This window comes from Vigna umbellata, chromosome 2 (assembly GCF_029865625.1).
Source record: "Vigna umbellata cultivar VRB3 chromosome 2, Vumbellata_1.0, whole genome shotgun sequence".
Classification (NCBI taxonomy): domain Eukaryota; kingdom Viridiplantae; phylum Streptophyta; class Magnoliopsida; order Fabales; family Fabaceae; genus Vigna; species Vigna umbellata.
This window is the reverse complement of record NC_142166.1, coordinates 16,770,563-16,793,612: the sequence shown is the minus strand read 5'-3', so window position 1 is coordinate 16,793,612 and position 23,050 is coordinate 16,770,563. Positions and strand designations below refer to the sequence as shown.

At 40.0% G+C, this 23,050-nt stretch overlaps 1 protein-coding gene across 1 annotated transcript in view; it reads left to right on the top strand.

Moving 5' to 3' along the window:
• Positions 1-22,289, top strand: part of LOC124834713 (uncharacterized) — a 29,857-nt gene extending 7,568 nt beyond the window's left edge. Inside the window, exons 2-5 of the mRNA XM_088107630.1 lie at positions 20,531-20,958; positions 21,070-21,527; positions 22,027-22,129; positions 22,203-22,289. Coding sequence (XP_087963756.1) covers positions 20,531-20,958; positions 21,070-21,527; positions 22,027-22,129; positions 22,203-22,289 — 1,076 coding nt within the window. The remainder of the gene's footprint in view (positions 1-20,530; positions 20,959-21,069; positions 21,528-22,026; positions 22,130-22,202) is intronic.
• The last annotated feature ends 761 nt before the right edge of the window (positions 22,290-23,050 follow it).

Sequence of the window (23,050 nt, the reverse complement as noted above, 5' to 3'; positions counted from 1 at the left end):
TGCCTTGCTAGCTCAAAATAAAATTCTAACTCAACAGTTGGAGACTCTGACTAAAACTCTTGCACAATTACCTAAAGAGTTGAAAACTGCTGCACAGGTACAAACCCAGTTGTGCGAATTATGTGGAGGTGACCATATCAATGGTCAATGTGCTTTTCCAGTGGAAGCCGTGGAGGATGTTAATTTCATGGCTAATCAATTTCCATATCGTCAAGGGAATTATAATCAAGGGTGGAAACCACACCCAAGTATTGGTCAAGGACAAACTGGGCAAGCAAATCAATATAATAAGCAGCAGCAGCAACCAACCTTGTGGCAACAATTATCTATGCTTAATGAAAGACAAGCAAGGTTGGAAGAAACTCTTCAGCAATTCATACAGAAAACTGAATCTTCTCAAAAGAGCACTGAAGCTGCTATAAAGAATTTTGAGATTCAGATGGGTCAGATTACCAAGCAATTGGAAGAAAGACCAAACAAAAGTTTTGGGGCTAATACTGAGGTTAACCCCAGAGAAGAGTGCAAAGTGGTAAAGAGTGTGAATGAGGAGATAATTGAGTTAGAAGAAGAAGAAACAGAAGAAAGAAGAGAAATAGAAAGTGAAAATAATTTTCCTTTTCCAATAAATCAAGAGAAACAAATGGATTTCACAGAATTATTTAATATGTTGGATAATGAAGCACCTTGGGAGCAGATTCTACAGAAAATCACAGTTTACAAAAAATCTGATGAGAACATCTCTACAAAGAAAAGACGTAGAGATGAGGAAGCAAAGAAGTGTATAGCTGTTAAAAAAGAGCTATTCCCTCCTAAAGCATCTGATCCAGGCAACTTTTCTATCCCTTGTACTATAGGAAAGAAAAAGGTAAAGAAAGCTCTCCTTGATTTAGGTTCAAGTGTTAACTTGATGCCTTATTCTTTACTGGAGCAAATCGGCAAGGTTAAAATGAAACCTGCAAAGGTTAGAATAGTAATGGCCGATGGATCTTCAAAGGAGTCAAGTGGAATTGTAGAGGACATTATAGTTTGTGTTGGCAAACTTCAGTTCTTGGCAGACTTTGTGGTGATGAAGATGGAGACCGAGAAGATACCTATCATACTTGGAAGACCGTTTATGAAAACGGCCAGGGCTATTATAGATGTAAATGAAGGTATAGTGGTGCTCCAGGACAGAGAGGAGAGAGTGGTGGTAGATGTCTTCAAAGATGAGACGCAAGCAAAGGAGGAAGAAGCTAGTTATAAAGCTGCATTTCGAGATGCACCCATGACTAGCCGTAAAGAAGAGAATCTTGAGGTTTCAGGTAACCATTGTTTGTTGTTTCAGGTACCCAAGGAAGAAGATATTGGAAGAGGAGAAGCAAGTCCTAGAGGCTGGAAGAAAAGAGGACCCCAACTTGGCACACATGTGAGACTAAAGAACAAGTTGTGGGTTGTGAAGGGCTTTAAAGAGAAGGAGATGATAGAGATAGAGTCTCCTTATTCTAGAAGAACCAAAACAGTCCAAAGGAAGCAGTTGAGAAGTTGGTGGAAAGACATCATTAACTATACAGAAGATGGAACTTGAACTTTACTGGGTCAAGCTAATGACGTTAAAAGAGCGCTTGCTGGGAGGCAACCCAGTGGATTTAAAAACTTTTGATTTGGTTTTGTAACTTTTAAATTGTGGATATTATTCTGTAATTAGTTTTGTTGGATCCAGCATCTACTGAAGGATGCTAGGTGGTTAAGCATCTACTGAAGGATGCTAGGTTTGTAACACCTGCTGATGGGTGTTGGTAAGAAAATTTTGCATCTACTGATGGGTGCTGGTGGAATTTGGGTCAGGCTCGTGACGTTAAACAAGCGCTACCTGGGAGGCAACCCAGTTGATTGATTGTTTTTGTTTGTTTATTTTAGTTAGGGTTTGCATAAGCATTTTTAACATTGAATTGCAGGGAACCTATGAGGGACATGTAGGGAAGGCACGTAGGTCAAGAAAAGAAGGAGAGGAGCACATCACGAAAGTGCCGCTGAGCGGTATTTTACCGCTGAGCGGTACTCTCGCAGACTGGGCTTTAGTTCCCCTTAGCGGGACCCGAGCCCATTAGGGTATTTTTATACCTCAAGCTACGTTTTAGGGTTTATTTCCAGACTTCTCTCTGCACAAACACTTCCACACACCTTCTCCTAGGTTTTCCACATCTTTTCACTCTTCCCTCTTAAGAAAATCTCTCTTCTATTCACTTTTTCACTAGTGTGCCATCAAAGTTTGGGGTTGGAAGAGAGCATTCTAGTTTGAAGGCATTCTCATTGCATCTAGTATCTCCACCCAAGTAAGTAAAATGCATTTTGTTCATTCTAGGGTTCTTGAATTTGAATGTGATTGTCAAAGCATGAATATTTAGGGGTTTTGATTTCTATGCATGATTTGATGATATATTTGATGATTGAACCGATTAAACTGCATGATTATGAACTGGAAATCTGAAAATTGCATTTGGGTGGAGTTAGGGAAGCTTTAAAACTGATTTTTCAAAACTCTGCAGAGTTACCGCTGAGGGGTAAATTACCGCTGAGCGGCACTCTGCCAGATTTGGTTTTTTCTGATTTTTGCGTGTTGGAATGTGGCGCTGGTGGCGCTGAGGGGAAATTCTGGCCCTCAGCGGTGGTTTAGCTTCGACAGGAGTTATGTTCTATGTTTTACTAATGATTAACATCATGTTCTGTGGTTTTGCTTGTGTTTTGAATGTAGGAATGGCATCCGCATCAGGAAAAAGATTGAAAACCATGGCAACCAAGAGAAAGGAAAAGGAACCAGAGCAACCCCACTCTAGCAGGTTCCTCTCTAGGAAACATGAGAAGCACTTTAGGGTGGTTCAGGACAGGAGACTTCTGATGGAGAGAAAGGTTGGAATGATACCTAACTTTGCTCCTCAATTTGGAGAGCAAGTGTTAGGGAATGACTGGGGAAAGTTAGCCACCTATCCTGCACCTGCCAACATAGCTGTGGTGAAGGAATTCTACACCAATGCAAAGAAGATTGGTGATTATCCAGCTGAGAATTATTTGGGCTATGTCAGAGGCCATGCTATCAGGTATGATCCTGATTCTATCAACAATTTCCTGGATACTGTGTGGGCTGGTGAGCAATGTCAGTTTGCTCTTAGCATGGAGGAAGGTGCTGATTATGAGGATGTGGAGAGAGTATTGTGTATACCTGGAGGACACTTCCAAAGGAATAGATCTGGCTCAGTGGTTAACATTAGGAGGACAGATTTGACTCCTCTTGCAAAGTATTGGATGGCGTTTTCTCATGCCAACATTCAGCCATGTTCACATGTGTCAGATATTACTCTCAGCAGGGCACTATTCATCTACTGTGCTATCAGAAGCTTAAATGTTAATATTGGGCAGGTGATAGCTGATGAAATTAGTATGTGCGCCAACACCTCAAACAACAAAGCACCATTAGGACATCCCTCCTTGATTACTCACCTTTGCAAGCTAGCTGGGGTAGATACTTCTGTTCCACCATTTGAGAGGCCAAGAAAAGCTATTGATGAGGCTTATTATAGACAGTACTGTGGAGGTGAGGATGCAGCTCAGCCAGTTCCACCACGCCGTGCTCGTAGAGAGAGAGGGCCAGCACAGAGCCAGACATCTGCTGAGACACATGAAGCAGAGCCATTCCAGATGAGGGACATGTATATGTCTCTTATAGGGGCTCAGTTGCAGTCCATTCACAGAGGGCAGGTGGCCACTGCTGAGATGATAGTGGGGATGTATGATACACCTCCAGCCCACAGGTGGACTATGGATGAATTCCATAATGTAGTAGCTTGGCCAGAAGAACCAGTACATGGAGGAGGAGCTGGAGTAGCTGAAGCTTCAGCTAGAGATATGGAAGAAGATGAAGCTGAGGAGGAGGATGCGTTTGATGATGATGATGATGAGGAAGAAGAGGAAGATACAGAGGACAGCTCAGACTGATGAGGAGCTGAGATAGCATTTACTGATGAATGCTATCATATGATTATGCTTTTGTGGTTTAAGTTTTCTGAACTTATTTGTTTTTGTTTTTAGATTAGGGTTTGATGTACTCTATTTGAAACCTGGTTTCTTGTGATGGTTTGCTATTAACTGTGATTGTGTGATAAGTAATGCTGAATGATGCTTATGATTAATTGATGTTGAGATGATGTGCACATTAAAATGCTTATATAGGTGATTCACAAGCTTTGTGAACAAATGCATGATATCATGATTGTGATTGTGAAATTAAGCAGGATGTGTATGTCAAATGTGAATGAGCTTATATGTGAGATTTTGAGCTCCAGAGTTGTTATTGTTAAATGCTATTACTTTGAAAGCATGAATGATTTTGCCCAGGTTTTCTATGATTGAATCAATTGCTTGTTTTGCATCATATGATCAAGGCCGTTTGTTGGAAACCTTATTATTGGCCAAATTTGTAAAATTAGCCCACTAAAAGAGAACACTTTGTGTTCTATCCTTTGAACCCTTAGCCTTGAACATACACTGAAACCCTTGATTGAAAATCTTACCTTGAGTTAAGTAGAAGATCTTGTGTAGTATTGTTAAATGTTCAAGTTTGGGGTTGTTGGGAAAACATGAAAAGCATTGAGCTAAGAGCTAAAAAGTAAGAATGTGCAAAGAAAAAGAAAAGAAAAGAAAAAGAAGCAAAGCTCAATGCAAAGGCAAAAGAAAGTTGGGAAAGAATAAGATGATTGTGTTGTTATGATTCTCTTAACTCAAGGATTTTGTGATCCAGAAAAACCAATTTTCTTGTTAGCCCAGCCACATTATAAGCCATAGAAAAGTCCTTGAGATGATGCATGCTTGTGAATGTTTTTGATTGTGGTAAAATGAAAGGCAAAGTTAATTCATGTGACATTGTAATAGTAGAGTGAATGAGTGATTACCTCTTATACACTTGTGTGTGAGTGAAACACTTTACCTAGTGAGGAGATATTCCATTAACACATGAACATCCATGCTTAATTGATTGATCATTCATGAAAAATAGCATTTGTTGGAATTTAAATGACTTTGTGAACACTAAAGCATGTGCACTTCTTGATTGAACTCTTGGTCATAAGTTTGAGTGAAGTTGTTACTTATCTTGAAAAAGAGGATTTTTGAATGAGTGAACCATCATATGAATTGGTTGAAGATGGAGTTACATCTTGTTTGCTTGAGGACAAGCAAAGTTCTAAGTTTGGGGTTGTGATAACAGTTGAAAAACTGTTATTTTCATGCTTAAAATTCATACTAAAAGCAACCTTTACACTTAAAAACTAGCTTGAAATCATGCCTTTTATTGAGATTTTCAGAAATAAGAGAGCTGGACAGGTTTATGCTTGATTTCAGTGTTTTTGTGCAGGTTTTAAGGTGAATTTGGTGAAAGAAGTGAAGAAGGAGAGAAGTGAAATCAGAAAAGACAACAAAAAGTGCAAAAAGGAGAAGCCGAAGTCACCGCTCAGCGGCAGTTTACCGCTGAGCGGCACTCAGGTGCTTGCGGGAGGTCCGCTGAGGGGCAAAATGGCCGCTGAGGGGAGAAAACCAGTCACGCACTCACCGCTGAGCGGTATTTTACCGCTGAGCGGCACTTTAATGGGCTTGGACTTGACTTTTTGTAATTTACGAATGATATATAAGCTTTAGGATTTCCTAGGGTTAGGCATCTTTGGCAGAAACGAGGCAAACACTCTCTCTTCCACCCCTTTGAAGGAGGATCTTGGATGCTGAGGCTTCCTCTTCACCTGTTTAGGGTTTATTCTTTCATTCTTTCATTGTTATTCATCTAGATTCACCATGACTATGGTGAACTAAATCTTGTATGTTTGTTGGGGAGTCAATGTAATCTTTTGAAACTCTCATATATGGAATCTGTTGTTTACATCTTTCAATTAAGACATATGCTTTCTTTCATCATTAGTTAGGGTTTTTCCTCTTTGATTAATGCTTGCATTGTTTAACTCATTCAATGCATGATCATTGGTTTTGTCGATACGGGCACGTACGGGGAAGTCTAGATCTGGGGAATTTCTCCCAATAGTATATTGGTTGCCTTAAGCTCCTGCGCAAAATAAACTAATCATTAGGAATGCTAGGAATTGTATGAACTATTTGATTAGGGAGAAGCCATCTAGAATGGTACTTTAGAGAGTGGCATTAACAATGATGATTTGAATGTTGAATTCCTAAAATGTATGAGAGTGGATGAGATGAAATTGACCCCCAACAACATATTCATTCATATATTCCATTGAAAGTGTTTATCTTTTGTCTTTGCCATTGATCAAAATTCATGCATACATGTTTATTTTCTGTCTTGCATTTTAAACCCAAATATTTCGTTTGTAAGTCTTAGTTAATCAAGAAACCACATAACTAAACTAGGCCGTGAGTCCTTTGGGAAGAACGATACTTGGTCTTACCAAGTTTTATTACTTGAACGATTCGGTCATACTTGCCGATTGTGAAACAAGTTTGTGACATCATAATTTGGTGTTCATAAATTTGTCCATCAAGTTTTTGGCGCCGTTGCCGGGGACTCGTGGTTTAACTGGTTAATTTGTGTGATTATTGATTATCTTTGACTTATTTTTTATTTTATTTTTTAATTTCGAATTTTTTTTTTATTTTATTATTTTTTCTGTTTTCTGTTTTCTGTTTTCTGTTTTTATTTTTATTTTATTTTCAAATTTCGATTTTTTTTTTGTTTATATTTTTCTGTTTTATTTTTGTTTTTATTTTATTTTATTTTATATTCTGTTTTATTTTTGTTTTTATTTTATTTTATTCTATTTTTCTGTTTTTTTATTTTTCTGGATCTTATATCTTCTCTTATATCTTTTTGTGCTAACCAAATCTTTTCTAGGGTTTTGTGTTCTTGTGTATGCAGGAGGCAATTCGAACTAGGAGCAAGAAAACAACAGAACCTCTGCTTGAAGGATTAGAAGACAGTAGACGGAGGAGAAGAATCAGAACATCTAGAGAACTTTTCCCTCCTCCGGAAACTCTGTTGCAACCATCACCACAAGGTTCTGACAATAGCACAGAAAATATGGAGAATAATAATATCAGAAGAACTCTTGCTGATTACACCAATATAGCTGGACCTCAACACTTTAACAGCATAGCTAGACCTAGAGTCAATGCAGCCAATATGGAGGTCAAACCAGCACTGATCCAACTGGTGAAGAGTAATCAATTTAATGGGTTATCTCATGAAAGCCCATATGAGCACCTTACTACATTTAATGAAATTTGCAACACAGTGAAAATCAATGGGGTGCCAGACGAAGCAATCAAACTTAGTTTGTTTTCTTTCTCATTGGGAGGCAATGCTAAGCTTTGGTTGAACTCTTTTCCAGAAGGAAGTTTCACAGAGTGGGAAGCAGTGGTAACAAAGTTTTTGAACAAGTACTTTCCACAATCAAAGGTGACAAAAGGCAAGCAAGAGATATCTTCATTTAAGCAGGGCATGGAAGAATCGCTGGGACATGCATGGGATAGATACAAAAGTCTGCTAAGAAAAACACCCACGCATGGCTTTGAAGAACAAGAAGTAGTCTTAACTTTCCTTGGAGGGCTTGGTTCACAAACCAAGATGATGCTTGATGCTTCAGCAGGAGGCAATATTAAATGGAAAACTCCAGAGGAAGCCACGGAAATTATAGAAAACATGGCTACTAGTGATAATGAGCTTCACAGTGAGAGAGGAGCTCCTATGCAACAAAAAGGGGTTCTTCAATTACAAACGCATGATGCCTTGCTAGCTCAAAATAAAATTCTAACTCAACAGTTGGAGACTCTGACTAAAACTCTTGCACAATTACCTAAAGAGTTGAAAACTGCTGCACAGGTACAAACCCAGTTGTGCGAATTATGTGGAGGTGACCATATCAATGGTCAATGTGCTTTTCCAGTGGAAGCCGTGGAGGATGTTAATTTCATGGCTAATCAATTTCCATATCGTCAAGGGAATTATAATCAAGGGTGGAAACCACACCCAAGTATTGGTCAAGGACAAACTGGGCAAGCAAATCAATATAATAAGCAGCAGCAGCAACCAACCTTGTGGCAACAATTATCTATGCTTAATGAAAGACAAGCAAGGTTGGAAGAAACTCTTCAGCAATTCATACAGAAAACTGAATCTTCTCAAAAGAGCACTGAAGCTGCTATAAAGAATTTTGAGATTCAGATGGGTCAGATTACCAAGCAATTGGAAGAAAGACCAAACAAAAGTTTTGGGGCTAATACTGAGGTTAACCCCAGAGAAGAGTGCAAAGTGGTAAAGAGTGTGAATGAGGAGATAATTGAGTTAGAAGAAGAAGAAACAGAAGAAAGAAGAGAAATAGAAAGTGAAAATAATTTTCCTTTTCCAATAAATCAAGAGAAACAAATGGATTTCACAGAATTATTTAATATGTTGGATAATGAAGCACCTTGGGAGCAGATTCTACAGAAAATCACAGTTTACAAAAAATCTGATGAGAACATCTCTACAAAGAAAAGACGTAGAGATGAGGAAGCAAAGAAGTGTATAGCTGTTAAAAAAGAGCTATTCCCTCCTAAAGCATCTGATCCAGGCAACTTTTCTATCCCTTGTACTATAGGAAAGAAAAAGGTAAAGAAAGCTCTCCTTGATTTAGGTTCAAGTGTTAACTTGATGCCTTATTCTTTACTGGAGCAAATCGGCAAGGTTAAAATGAAACCTGCAAAGGTTAGAATAGTAATGGCCGATGGATCTTCAAAGGAGTCAAGTGGAATTGTAGAGGACATTATAGTTTGTGTTGGCAAACTTCAGTTCTTGGCAGACTTTGTGGTGATGAAGATGGAGACCGAGAAGATACCTATCATACTTGGAAGACCGTTTATGAAAACGGCCAGGGCTATTATAGATGTAAATGAAGGTATAGTGGTGCTCCAGGACAGAGAGGAGAGAGTGGTGGTAGATGTCTTCAAAGATGAGACGCAAGCAAAGGAGGAAGAAGCTAGTTATAAAGCTGCATTTCGAGATGCACCCATGACTAGCCGTAAAGAAGAGAATCTTGAGGTTTCAGGTAACCATTGTTTGTTGTTTCAGGTACCCAAGGAAGAAGATATTGGAAGAGGAGAAGCAAGTCCTAGAGGCTGGAAGAAAAGAGGACCCCAACTTGGCACACATGTGAGACTAAAGAACAAGTTGTGGGTTGTGAAGGGCTTTAAAGAGAAGGAGATGATAGAGATAGAGTCTCCTTATTCTAGAAGAACCAAAACAGTCCAAAGGAAGCAGTTGAGAAGTTGGTGGAAAGACATCATTAACTATACAGAAGATGGAACTTGAACTTTACTGGGTCAAGCTAATGACGTTAAAAGAGCGCTTGCTGGGAGGCAACCCAGTGGATTTAAAAACTTTTGATTTGGTTTTGTAACTTTTAAATTGTGGATATTATTCTGTAATTAGTTTTGTTGGATCCAGCATCTACTGAAGGATGCTAGGTGGTTAAGCATCTACTGAAGGATGCTAGGTTTGTAACACCTGCTGATGGGTGTTGGTAAGAAAATTTTGCATCTACTGATGGGTGCTGGTGGAATTTGGGTCAGGCTCGTGACGTTAAACAAGCGCTACCTGGGAGGCAACCCAGTTGATTGATTGTTTTTGTTTGTTTATTTTAGTTAGGGTTTGCATAAGCATTTTTAACATTGAATTGCAGGGAACCTATGAGGGACATGTAGGGAAGGCACGTAGGTCAAGAAAAGAAGGAGAGGAGCACATCACGAAAGTGCCGCTGAGCGGTATTTTACCGCTGAGCGGTACTCTCGCAGACTGGGCTTTAGTTCCCCTTAGCGGGACCCGAGCCCATTAGGGTATTTTTATACCTCAAGCTACGTTTTAGGGTTTATTTCCAGACTTCTCTCTGCACAAACACTTCCACACACCTTCTCCTAGGTTTTCCACATCTTTTCACTCTTCCCTCTTAAGAAAATCTCTCTTCTATTCACTTTTTCACTAGTGTGCCATCAAAGTTTGGGGTTGGAAGAGAGCATTCTAGTTTGAAGGCATTCTCATTGCATCTAGTATCTCCACCCAAGTAAGTAAAATGCATTTTGTTCATTCTAGGGTTCTTGAATTTGAATGTGATTGTCAAAGCATGAATATTTAGGGGTTTTGATTTCTATGCATGATTTGATGATATATTTGATGATTGAACCGATTAAACTGCATGATTATGAACTGGAAAACTGAAAATTGCATTTGGGTGGAGTTAGGGAAGCTTTAAAACTGATTTTTCAAAACTCTGCAGAGTTACCGCTGAGGGGTAAATTACCGCTGAGCGGCACTCTGCCAGATTTGGTTTTTTCTGATTTTTGCGTGTTGGAATGTGGCGCTGGTGGCACTGAGGGGAAATTCTGGCCCTCAGCGGTGGTTTAGCTTCGACAGGAGTTATGTTCTATGTTTTACTAATGATTAACATCATGTTCTGTGGTTTTGCTTGTGTTTTGAATGTAGGAATGGCATCCGCATCAGGAAAAAGATTGAAAACCATGGCAACCAAGAGAAAGGAAAAGGAACCAGAGCAACCCCACTCTAGCAGGTTCCTCTCTAGGAAACATGAGAAGCACTTTAGGGTGGTTCAGGACAGGAGACTTCTGATGGAGAGAAAGGTTGGAATGATACCTAACTTTGCTCCTCAATTTGGAGAGCAAGTGTTAGGGAATGACTGGGGAAAGTTAGCCACCTATCCTGCACCTGCCAACATAGCTGTGGTGAAGGAATTCTACACCAATGCAAAGAAGATTGGTGATTATCCAGCTGAGAATTATTTGGGCTATGTCAGAGGCCATGCTATCAGGTATGATCCTGATTCTATCAACAATTTCCTGGATACTGTGTGGGCTGGTGAGCAATGTCAGTTTGCTCTTAGCATGGAGGAAGGTGCTGATTATGAGGATGTGGAGAGAGTATTGTGTATACCTGGAGGACACTTCCAAAGGAATAGATCTGGCTCAGTGGTTAACATTAGGAGGACAGATTTGACTCCTCTTGCAAAGTATTGGATGGCGTTTTCTCATGCCAACATTCAGCCATGTTCACATGTGTCAGATATTACTCTCAGCAGGGCACTATTCATCTACTGTGCTATCAGAAGCTTAAATGTTAATATTGGGCAGGTGATAGCTGATGAAATTAGTATGTGCGCCAACACCTCAAACAACAAAGCACCATTAGGACATCCCTCCTTGATTACTCACCTTTGCAAGCTAGCTGGGGTAGATACTTCTGTTCCACCATTTGAGAGGCCAAGAAAAGCTATTGATGAGGCTTATTATAGATAGTACTGTGGAGGTGAGGATGCAGCTCAGCCAGTTCCACCACGCCGTGCTCGTAGAGAGAGAGGGCCAGCACAGAGCCAGACATCTGCTGAGACACATGAAGCAGAGCCATTCCAGATGAGGGACATGTATATGTCTCTTATAGGGGCTCAGTTGCAGTCCATTCACAGAGGGCAGGTGGCCACTGCTGAGATGATAGTGGGGATGTATGATACACCTCCAGCCCACAGGTGGACTATGGATGAATTCCATAATGTAGTAGCTTGGCCAGAAGAACCAGTACATGGAGGAGGAGCTGGAGTAGCTGAAGCTTCAGCTAGAGATATGGAAGAAGATGAAGCTGAGGAGGAGGATGCGTTTGATGATGATGATGATGATGAGGAAGAAGAGGAAGATACAGAGGACAGCTCAGACTGATGAGGAGCTGAGATAGCATTTACTGATGAATGCTATCATATGATTATGCTTTTGTGGTTTAAGTTTTCTGAACTTATTTGTTTTTGTTTTTAGATTAGGGTTTGATGTACTCTATTTGAAACCTGGTTTCTTGTGATGGTTTGCTATTAACTGTGATTGTGTGATAAGTAATGCTGAATGATGCTTATGATTAATTGATGTTGAGATGATGTGCACATTAAAATGCTTATATAGGTGATTCACAAGCTTTGTGAACAAATGCATGATATCATGATTGTGATTGTGAAATTAAGCAGGATGTGTATGTCAAATGTGAATGAGCTTATATGTGAGATTTTGAGCTCCAGAGTTGTTATTGTTAAATGCTATTACTTTGAAAGCATGAATGATTTTGCCCAGGTTTTCTATGATTGAATCAATTGCTTGTTTTGCATCATATGATCAAGGCCGTTTGTTGGAAACCTTATTATTGGCCAAATTTGTAAAATTAGCCCACTAAAAGAGAACACTTTGTGTTCTATCCTTTGAACCCTTAGCCTTGAACATACACTGAAACCCTTGATTGAAAATCTTACCTTGAGTTAAGTAGAAGATCTTGTGTAGTATTGTTAAATGTTCAAGTTTGGGGTTGTTGGGAAAACATGAAAAGCATTGAGCTAAGAGCTAAAAAGTAAGAATGTGCAAAGAAAAAGAAAAGAAAAGAAAAAGAAGCAAAGCTCAATGCAAAGGCAAAAGAAAGTTGGGAAAGAATAAGATGATTGTGTTGTTATGATTCTCTTAACTCAAGGATTTTGTGATCCAGAAAAACCAATTTTCTTGTTAGCCCAGCCACATTATAAGCCATAGAAAAGTCCTTGAGATGATGCATGCTTGTGAATGTTTTTGATTGTGGTAAAATGAAAGGCAAAGTTAATTCATGTGACATTGTAATAGTAGAGTGAATGAGTGATTACCTCTTATACACTTGTGTGTGAGTGAAACACTTTACCTAGTGAGGAGATATTCCATTAACACATGAACATCCATGCTTAATTGATTGATCATTCATGAAAAATAGCATTTGTTGGAATTTAAATGACTTTGTGAACACTAAAGCATGTGCACTTCTTGATTGAACTCTTGGTCATAAGTTTGAGTGAAGTTGTTACTTATCTTGAAAAAGAGGATTTTTGAATGAGTGAACCATCATATGAATTGGTTGAAGATGGAGTTACATCTTGTTTGCTTGAGGACAAGCAAAGTTCTAAGTTTGGGGTTGTGATAACAGTTGAAAAACTGTTATTTTCATGCTTAAAATTCATACTAAAAGCAACCTTTACACTTAAAAACTAGCTTGAAATCATGCCTTTTATTGAGATTTTCAGAAATAAGAGAGCTGGACAGGTTTATGCTTGATTTCAGTGTTTTTGTGCAGGTTTTAAGGTGAATTTGGTGAAAGAAGTGAAGAAGGAGAGAAGTGAAATCAGAAAAGACAACAAAAAGTGCAAAAAGGAGAAGCCGAAGTCACCGCTCAGCGGCAGTTTACCGCTGAGCGGCACTCAGGTGCTTGCGGGAGGTCCGCTGAGGGGCAAAATGGCCGCTGAGGGGAGAAAACCAGTCACGCACTCACCGCTGAGCGGTATTTTACCGCTGAGCGGCACTTTAATGGGCTTGGACTTGACTTTTTGTAATTTACGAATGATATATAAGCTTTAGGATTTCCTAGGGTTAGGCATCTTTGGCAGAAACGAGGCAAACACTCTCTCTTCCACCCCTTTGAAGGAGGATCTTGGATGCTGAGGCTTCCTCTTCACCTGTTTAGGGTTTATTCTTTCATTCTTTCATTGTTATTCATCTAGATTCACCATGACTATGGTGAACTAAATCTTGTATGTTTGTTGGGGAGTCAATGTAATCTTTTGAAACTCTCATATATGGAATCTGTTGTTTACATCTTTCAATTAAGACATATGCTTTCTTTCATCATTAGTTAGGGTTTTTCCTCTTTGATTAATGCTTGCATTGTTTAACTCATTCAATGCATGATCATTGGTTTTGTCGATACGGGCACGTACGGGGAAGTCTAGATCTGGGGAATTTCTCCCAATAGTATATTGGTTGCCTTAAGCTCCTGCGCAAAATAAACTAATCATTAGGAATGCTAGGAATTGTATGAACTATTTGATTAGGGAGAAGCCATCTAGAATGGTACTTTAGAGAGTGGCATTAACAATGATGATTTGAATGTTGAATTCCTAAAATGTATGAGAGTGGATGAGATGAAATTGACCCCCAACAACATATTCATTCATATATTCCATTGAAAGTGTTTATCTTTTGTCTTTGCCATTGATCAAAATTCATGCATACATGTTTATTTTCTGTCTTGCATTTTAAACCCAAATATTTCGTTTGTAAGTCTTAGTTAATCAAGAAACCACATAACTAAACTAGGCCGTGAGTCCTTTGGGAAGAACGATACTTGGTCTTACCAAGTTTTATTACTTGAACGATTCGGTCATACTTGCCGATTGTGAAACAAGTTTGTGACATCATAATTTGGTGTTCATAAATTTGTCCATCACGGCCTCGGATGGAAAGTGGTTTAGAATCAATTTCATTTTACAACAACTTACTCATTTATTTAAACTAACTCTTCAACCAGTTTTTTTTTTTGTCATTTCTGTGATGAATTATTTTTGATGTTTAGCTTACAACATTGTGCATTTAATGTTCTAGTTTAAGTGTTGCATTGAATAACATGGAATTGTGTTGGGATACTTATCTGTTGCTGTGTTCAGTTTAGTGTTTTTATGCGCTTGAATACCGTCAATTATATTCGGTTGTGTTCGATTTTCAAGTTTTAATTTAGTTCATCCGCATTCACAAACTTTTCACAACCCCCCCCCCACTGCGTGTTTGACCTGAGACTTGAACCAAATTTGGTCCTTGAGAGACGACCTAGGAGTCATGTCCTAGCACTATACTGCATTCTTTAATGCAAATCAACTTTTGTTGGGAGGTGCGACCCTCTCATCAGCAAGCAAGAGATTTCTTCATTTAAACAGGGCATGGAAGAATCACTAGGGCATGCATGGGACAGGTATAAAAGCTTGCTAAGAAAAACACCCACACATGGTTTTGAAGATCAGGAAGTAGTCTTAACTTTCCTTGGAGGGCTTGGTTCACAAACCAAGATGATGTTGGACGCCTCAGCAGGAGGCAATATTAAATGGAAAACTCCAGAGGAAGCAACAGAGATTATAGAAAACATGGCTACTAGTGATAATGAGCTACACAATGAGAGAGGAGCTCCTATGCAAAGAGGAGTTCTCCAATTACAGACACATGATGCCCTGCTAGCTCAAAACAAAATTCTCACTCAATAGCTGGAGACTCTGACTAAAACTCTTGCACAATTACCCAAAGAGTTGAAAACTGCTGCACAAGTACAAACCCAGTTGTGCGAATTGTGTGGAGGCGACCATATCAATGGTCAATGTGCCTTTCCAGTTGAAGCCGTAGAGGATGTAAACTACATGACCAATCAGTACCGTCAAGGAAGCTACAATCAGGTGTGGAAACCATACCCAAGTATTGGTCAAGGGCAAACTGGGCAAGCTAGTCAATATAATAAGCAGCAGCAGCAACCCACCTTATGGCAACAGTTATCTATGCTTAATGAAAGGTCCATGAGGATGGAGGAAACTCTCAACAATTTCATACAGAAGACTGAGTCTACACAGAAGAGCACTGAAGCTGCTATAAAAAATCTGGAAACTCAGATGGGGCAGATCACCAAACAGGTGGAAGAAAGGCCAAATAGAAATTTTGGGGCTAATACTGAGGTTAACCCCAGAGAAGAGTGCAAGGTGGTAGAGAGTGTTGATGATGAGAAAGTTGAGTTAGAAACAGAAGAGAGAAGAGAAATAGAGAGCAATAGTACTTTTTCTTTTCCAATCCATCAAGGGAAACAAATGGACTTCACAGAGTTATTCAACATGGTGGATAATGATGCACCTTGGGAACAGATTCTGCAACAGATTACGGTTTACACTAAATCTAATGAAGAAATCTCTACAAACAAGAGACGTAGAGATGATGAGGCAAAGGAATGTATAACTGTTAAAAAAGAGCCATTCCCTCCTAAAGCAACAGACCCAGGCAGTTTTTCTATCCCTTGTACCATAGGGAAGAAAAGGGTGAAGAAAGCTCTCCTTGATTTAGGTTCAAGTGTTAACTTGATACCTTACTCTTTACTGGAGCAAATCGGCAATGTTAAAGTGAAACCTGTAAAGGTTAATCTAGTAATGGCCGATGGATCTTCAAAGGAGCCATGTGAGATTGCAGAGGACATTATAGTTTGTGTTGGCAAACTTCAGTTCTTGGCAGACTTTGTGGTGATGAAGATGGAGACAGAGAAGATACCTATCATACTTGGAAGACTGTTTATGAAAACGGCCAGAGCTATCATTGATGTAAATGAAGGTATAGTGGTGCTCCAGGATCGAGAGGAGAGAGTGGTTGTAGACGTCTTCAAGGATGAGACGCAAGCATAGGAGGAAGAAGCTAGTTATAAACCTGCATTTCAAGATGCACACATGACTAGCCATAAAGATGAAAAGCCCAAGGTTGCAGGTAACCATTGTTTGTTGTTTCAGGTATACAAGGAAGAAAATATTGGAAGAGGAGGAGAAATTCCTGATGACTGGGAGAAAAGAAGACCCCAACTTGGCACACCTGTAAGAATCAAGAACAAGTTGTGGGTTGTGAAGGGCTTTAAAGAGAAGGAGATGATAGAGATAGAGTCTCCACATTCTAGAAGGACCAAAACAGTTCACAGGAAACAGCTGAGGAGTTGGTGGGATGACAACATCAACTATAAAGCAGGAACTTGAGCTTACTGGGTCAAGCTAATGACGTTAAAAGAGCGCTTGCTGGGAGGCAACCTAGTGATTTTAGAACTTTTAAACTTTACTTTGGTTTGTAATCTTTAAATCTGTTGAACATTATATTGCTGAGCATAGCATCTATTGAAGGATGCTAAGTGGTAACACCTACTGATGGGTGTTGGTGAGATTTTAAACACCTACTGATGGGTGTTGGTGGATTTTGGGTCAGGCTCGTGACGTTAAACAAGCGCTACCTGGGAGGCAACCCAGTTGATTGATTGTTTTTGCTTGTTTCATTTTAGTTAGGGCTTGCATAAGTATTTTAAGCATTGAATTACAGGGAACTAGTGAGGGGCATGTCTAGGAGGCACGTAGGTTAAGAAAAGAAGGAGAAGAGCACATCACAAAAGTGCCGCTGAGCGGTAACTTACCGCTGAGCGGTACTCTCGCAGATGGGCTTTAGTTCCCCTTAGCGGGACCCGAGCCCATTAAGGTATTTTTATACCCTAAGCTGCGCATTTGCTCATACTTTCAGACCCTTCTCTGCACAAACACTCCCACATACCTTCTCCAAGGTTTTCCACATCTTTTCACTCTTCCCTCTTAAGAAAACTCCTCTTCCACTCAATTTTTCACTAGTGTGCCATCAAAGTTTGGGGTTGGAAGAGAGCATCTTAGCTTGGAAGCATTCTCATTGCATCTAGTATCTCCACCCAAGTAAGTAAAATGCATTTTGTTCATTCTAGGGTTCTTGAATTTGAATGTGATTGTCAAAGCATGAAGATTTAGGGGTTTTGATTTCTATGCATGATTTGATGATATAATTGTTGTTTGAACCGATTAAACTGCATGATTATGAACTGGAAAACTGAAAATTGCATTTGGGTGGAGTTAGGACAGCTTTAAAAGAGGTTTTTCAAAATTATGCAGAGTTACCGCTCAGGGGTAAACTGCCGCTGAGCGGCACTCTGCCAGACTTGAGTTTTTCTGGTTTTTTGTGATCTGGAATGTGGTACTGGTGGCGCTGAGGGGAAATTCTGGCCCTCAGCGGTGGTTTAGCTTCGAAAGGAGTTGTGTTTTATGCTTACTAATGATTAACATCATGTATTAGCTTCAGGAAAGAGATTGAAAACCATGGCAACCAAGAGAAAGGAAAAGGAACCAGAGCAACCCCACTCTAGCAGGTTCCTCTCTAGGAAACATGAGAAGCACTTTAGGGTGGTTCAGGACAGGAGACTTCTGATAGAGAGATGGAAGAAGATGATGCTGATGATGATGATGCATTTGAAGATGATGAAGATGAGGAGGAAGAGGAACATACAGAGGACAGCTCAGACTGATGAGGAGCTGAGATAGCATTTACTGATGAATGCTATCATATGCTTATGCTTTTGTTGGTTTAAGTTTTCTGAACTTATTAGTTTTTTTTTTAGATTAGGGTTATGTACTCTATTGGAAACCTGGTTTGTGTGATGGTTTGCTATTAACTGTGATTTTGTGATAAGTAATGCTTGATGATGCTTATTGATTGATTGATGTTGAGATGATGTGCACATTAAAATGCTTATACAGGTGATTCACAAGCTTTGTGAACAAATGCATGATATTGTGATTGTGGTTTTGAGATTAAGCAGGATGTGTATGTCAAATGTGAATGAGCTTATATGTGAGGTTTTGAGCTCCAGAATTGTTATTGTTGAATGCTATTACTTTGGAAACATGAATGATTTTGCCCAGGTTTTCTATGATTGAATCAATTGCTTGTTTTGCATCATGTGATCAAGGCCGTTTGTTGGAACCCTTTTTATTGGCCAAATTCATAAATTAGCCCACTAAAAGAGAACACTTTGTGTTCTATCCTTTGAACCCTTAGCCTTGAACATACACTGAAAACCCTTGATTGAAAATCTTTACCTTGAGTTAAGTGGAAGATATTGTGTGGTATTGATAAATGTTCAAGTTTGGGGTTGTTGGGAAAACATGAAAAAGGAAAAGCATTGAGCTAAGAGCTAAAAAGTAAGAATATGCAAAGAAAAAGAAAAAGAAAAGAAAAGAAAAAGAAGCAAAGCTCAATGCAAATGCAAAGGCAAGTTGGGAATGAATAAGAATAATTGTGTTGTTATGATTCTCTTAACTCAAGGATTTTGTGATCCAGAAAAACCAATTTTCTTGTTAGCCCAACCACATTATAAGCCATTGAAAAGTCCTTGTGAGGATGCATGCTTGTGAATGTTTTTGATTGTGGTAAAATGAAAGGCAAAGTTGATTCATGTGACATTGTGATAGTAGAGTGAATGAGTGATTACCTCTTATACACTTGTGTGTGAGTGAAACACTTTACCTAGTGAGGAAATATTCCATAAACACATGAACATCCATGCTTAATTGAGTGATCATTCATGAAAAATAGCATTTGTTGGAATTTAAATGACTTTGTGAACACTAAAGCATGTGCACATCTTGATTGAACTCTTGGTCATAAGTTTGATTGAAGTTTTTACTTATCTTGAAAAAGAGGATTTTTGAATGAGTGAACTATCATATGAATTGGTTAAAGATTGAGGTACATCTTGTTTGCTTGAGGACAAGCAAAGTTCTAAGTTTGGGGTTGTGATAACAGCTGAAAAACTGTTATTTTCATGCTTAAAATTGATACTAAAAGCAACCTTTATACTTAGAAACTAGCTTGAAATCATGCTTTTATTCATATTTTCATAAATAAGAGAGCTGGACAGGTTTATGCTTGATTTCAGTGTTTTTGTGCAGGTTTTAAGGTGAATTTAGTGAAAGAAGTGAAGAAGGAGAGAGATGGAATCAGAAAAGACATCAAAAAGTGCAAAAGGAGAAGCCGAAGTCACCGCTCAGCGGCAGTTTACCGCTGAGCGGCACTCAGGAGCTTACGGGAGGTCCGCTGAGGGGCAAAATGGCCGCTGACGGGAAGAAACTACTCACGCACTCACCGCTGAGCGGTACTTTACCGCTAAGCGGCACACTTATGGGCTTGGGCCTAGATTTTCTGTAATTTTAGAATAGTATATAAGCTTTAGGACGTCCTAGGGTTTGTATCTTTGGCAAAGACGAAGCAAACACTCTCTCTTCCACCCCTTTGAAGGAGGATCTTGGATGATCAGGCTACCTCTTCACCTTTCTAGGGTTTTATCCTTCATTCTTTCATTATTGTTCATCTAGGTTCACCATGAATATGGTGAACTAAACCTTGTGTGTTTGTTGGGGAATCAATGTAATCTTTTAAAGCTCTCATATATGGAATTTATGGTTGCATCTTAATCTAAGATTTATGCTTTCTTTCATCATTAGTTAGGGTTTTTCCTCTTTGCTTAATGCTTGCTTTGTTTAACTCATTCAATGCATGATTATTGATTTTGTCGATACGGGAACGTACGGGGAAGTCTAGATCCGGGGAATCTCTCCCAATATTATATTGGTTGTCGTTAAGCTCCTGTGCTAAGAGAACTAATTATTAGGAATGCTAGGAATCGTATGAACTCGTAATTAGGGATAGGCCTTCTTGACAAGGTAATTTAGAGAGTGGCATTAACAATGATGATTTGATTGTTGAATTCCTAAAATATATGAGAGTGGATAAGATGAAATTGACCCCCAACAACATATTCATATATATATTTCATTGAAAGTGCTTGTCTTTTGCTTTTGCCATTGATCAAAACCTCATGCATACATGTTTATTTTCTGTTTTGCATATTAAACTTCAAATATTTCGTTCTTAAGTCTTAGCTAATCAACGAACCACACAACTAAACTAGGCCATGAGTCCTTTGGGAGAACGATACTTGGTCTTACCGAGTTTATTACTTGAACGATTCGGTCATACTTGCCGATTGTAAAACAAGTTTGTGACATCATATTTTGGTGATCATAAATTTTGTCATCAGCCACCAATCGCATTCTAATAGATTGTGGTGAGAAGAAGTTGGTCTTCCCTGATGAAGAAGAAGAAGTGTTATCAGTGACGCTCGGTCAACTGAAGGAGGATATCATGGAGGGCGCCAGTTGCTTTTTGATTATGACGCACTCGGATGAAGACTCCAGTTGGGGACGATCGTCCAGTAGTAAGCTGAGTGGAGGACGATCAGTCGTGGATGAGTTTCCTGATGTCTTTCCAGAAGAAGTACCTGGATTGCCTCCTGTTCGCGAGGTAGAATTCACAATCGACTTAGTGTCGACAGCAGGACCAATCTCAGTTGCACCATATCGGATGTCGCCAGCAGAGTTGGTGGAACTCAAAGAGCAGATTGAAGAGTTAATGGATAAGAAGTTTATCAGGCCGAGCGCCTCACCCTGGGGAGCGCCTGTACTGTTGGTAAAGAAGAAGGATGGCAGCTCTCGGCTCTGTATTGACTATCGTCAGTTAAACAAGCTGACCATCAAGAACAAGTATCCGTTACCTAGGATTGACGATCTGCTGGATCAGCTACATGGTGCGATCGTATTCTCCAAGATAGATTTACGATCGGGATATCACCAGATTCGGGTGAAGGAGGAAGACATCCAGAAGACGGCATTTCGGTCTCGCTACGGACACTACGAGTATGTAGTGATGCCGTTCGGTGTGACGAACGCCCCTGCAATATTCATGGACTACATGAATCGTATCTTCAGGCCGTATCTGGACAAGTTTGTGGTGGTGTTCATAGACGACATCCTTATCTACTCCAAGAGCCATGAAGAACATGAAGAACACTTGAGGTTGGTACTGGGCGTTTTAAGAGAGAAAGAGTTGTACGCTAAGTTGTTCAAATGTGAATTCTGGATGAAGGAGGTACAATTCTTGGGGCACGTGGTTTCAGCGGGAGGAATCTCAGTGGATCCGGCCAAGGTGCGAGCAGTTGTAGAATGGGAGAGTCCATGTTCGGTCACTGAAGTCCGAAGGTTTTGGGACTCGCGGGCTACTATAGGCGTTTCATTGAAGGATTTTCTAAGATAGTGGCTCCGCTAACTTAGCTGACCAGAAAAGATCACCCGTTCGCCTGGACCGATCGGTGTGAGGCGAGCTTTCAGGAGTTGAAGAAAAAGTTAACGAGCGCCCCAGTGTTGGTCATTCCTGACACGACCAAACCCTTCGAAGTATATTGTGACGCATCACATCAAGGTTTGGGTTGTGTACTTATGCAAGAAAAGAGGGCGGTGGCGTACGCTTCTCAGCAGTTGAAAGTTCATGAGAAGAACTACCCAACGCATGACCTGGAATTGGCAGTGGTCGTTTTCGCACTGAAGATTTGGAGGCACTACTTGTATGGATCAACTTTTCAAGTCTTCAGTGATCACAAGAGTCTTAAGTATCTCTTTGATCAAAAAGAATTAAACATGAGGCAGAGGCGTTGGCTGGAGTTCTTAAAAGATTATGATTTTGAGTTACTCTACCATCCAGGGAAAGCGAACGTAGTAGCGGACGCTTTGAGCAGAAAGGTGGTGCACGTCTCATCCATGATGGTAAGAGAATTAAGTTTGGTGGAGAGTTTCAGAGATCTAAGGTTACAGTTCGAATTGGAACCGAACACTATTAAGTGCTGTAACCTTAGAATATCCAGTGATCTATTCGATCAGATCAAGGAGAAGCAATCTGAGGATGAAGAACTGGTGAAGATTCTGAATGCGCTCGGTACTGATCAGGCCAAAGAATTTAACACTTGAACGGACGACTTCTTACGCTATAAGGGTCGGACGTGCATTCCAAATGATGGAGAGCTGAAGCGGATCATCCTGGAAGAAGGTCACCAAAGTCATCTTAGCATGCACCTTGGCATGACTAAGATGTATCAAGATCTCAGGAAGACATTTTGGTGGCCGGGAATGAAGAACGATGTCGCTCGTTTTGTGGCATCGTGTCTTACTTGTCAACGTGCGAAGGCGGAGCACCAAAGGCCGGGCGGTCTACTGCATTAGTTGGAAATTCCTGAATGGAAGTGGGACAACATTTCCATGGACTTCGTGACCCATTTACCCCGCACAGTCAAGAATCACGATTCCATTTGGGTAATAGTGGATCGACTGACGAAGAGTGCTCATTTCTTGGCTGTCAACCTGAAGATGTCAATGACCAACCTGGCCAAACTGTATATCAAGGAGATCGTTCGTCTGCATGGAGTACCCTCAAGTATCATATCGGACCGAGACACAAGGTTCACTTCACGGTTTTGGCAGTCACTTCAAAGCGAGCTCGGTAGCAAATTGCAGATGAGTTCGGCTTATCACCCTCAGACAGACGACCAATCCGAGACAACCATCCAGACGCTTGAAGACTTGCTGAGGACGTGCGTCCTAGATCACTTAGGCGTTTGGGATGAAGTCTTGCCTTTAGTGGAGTTCACCTACAACAACAATTTCCAGTCCAGCATTGGAATGGCTCCCTTTGAAGCCCTCTACGGAAGGAAGTGTCGCACGCCGTTGTGTTG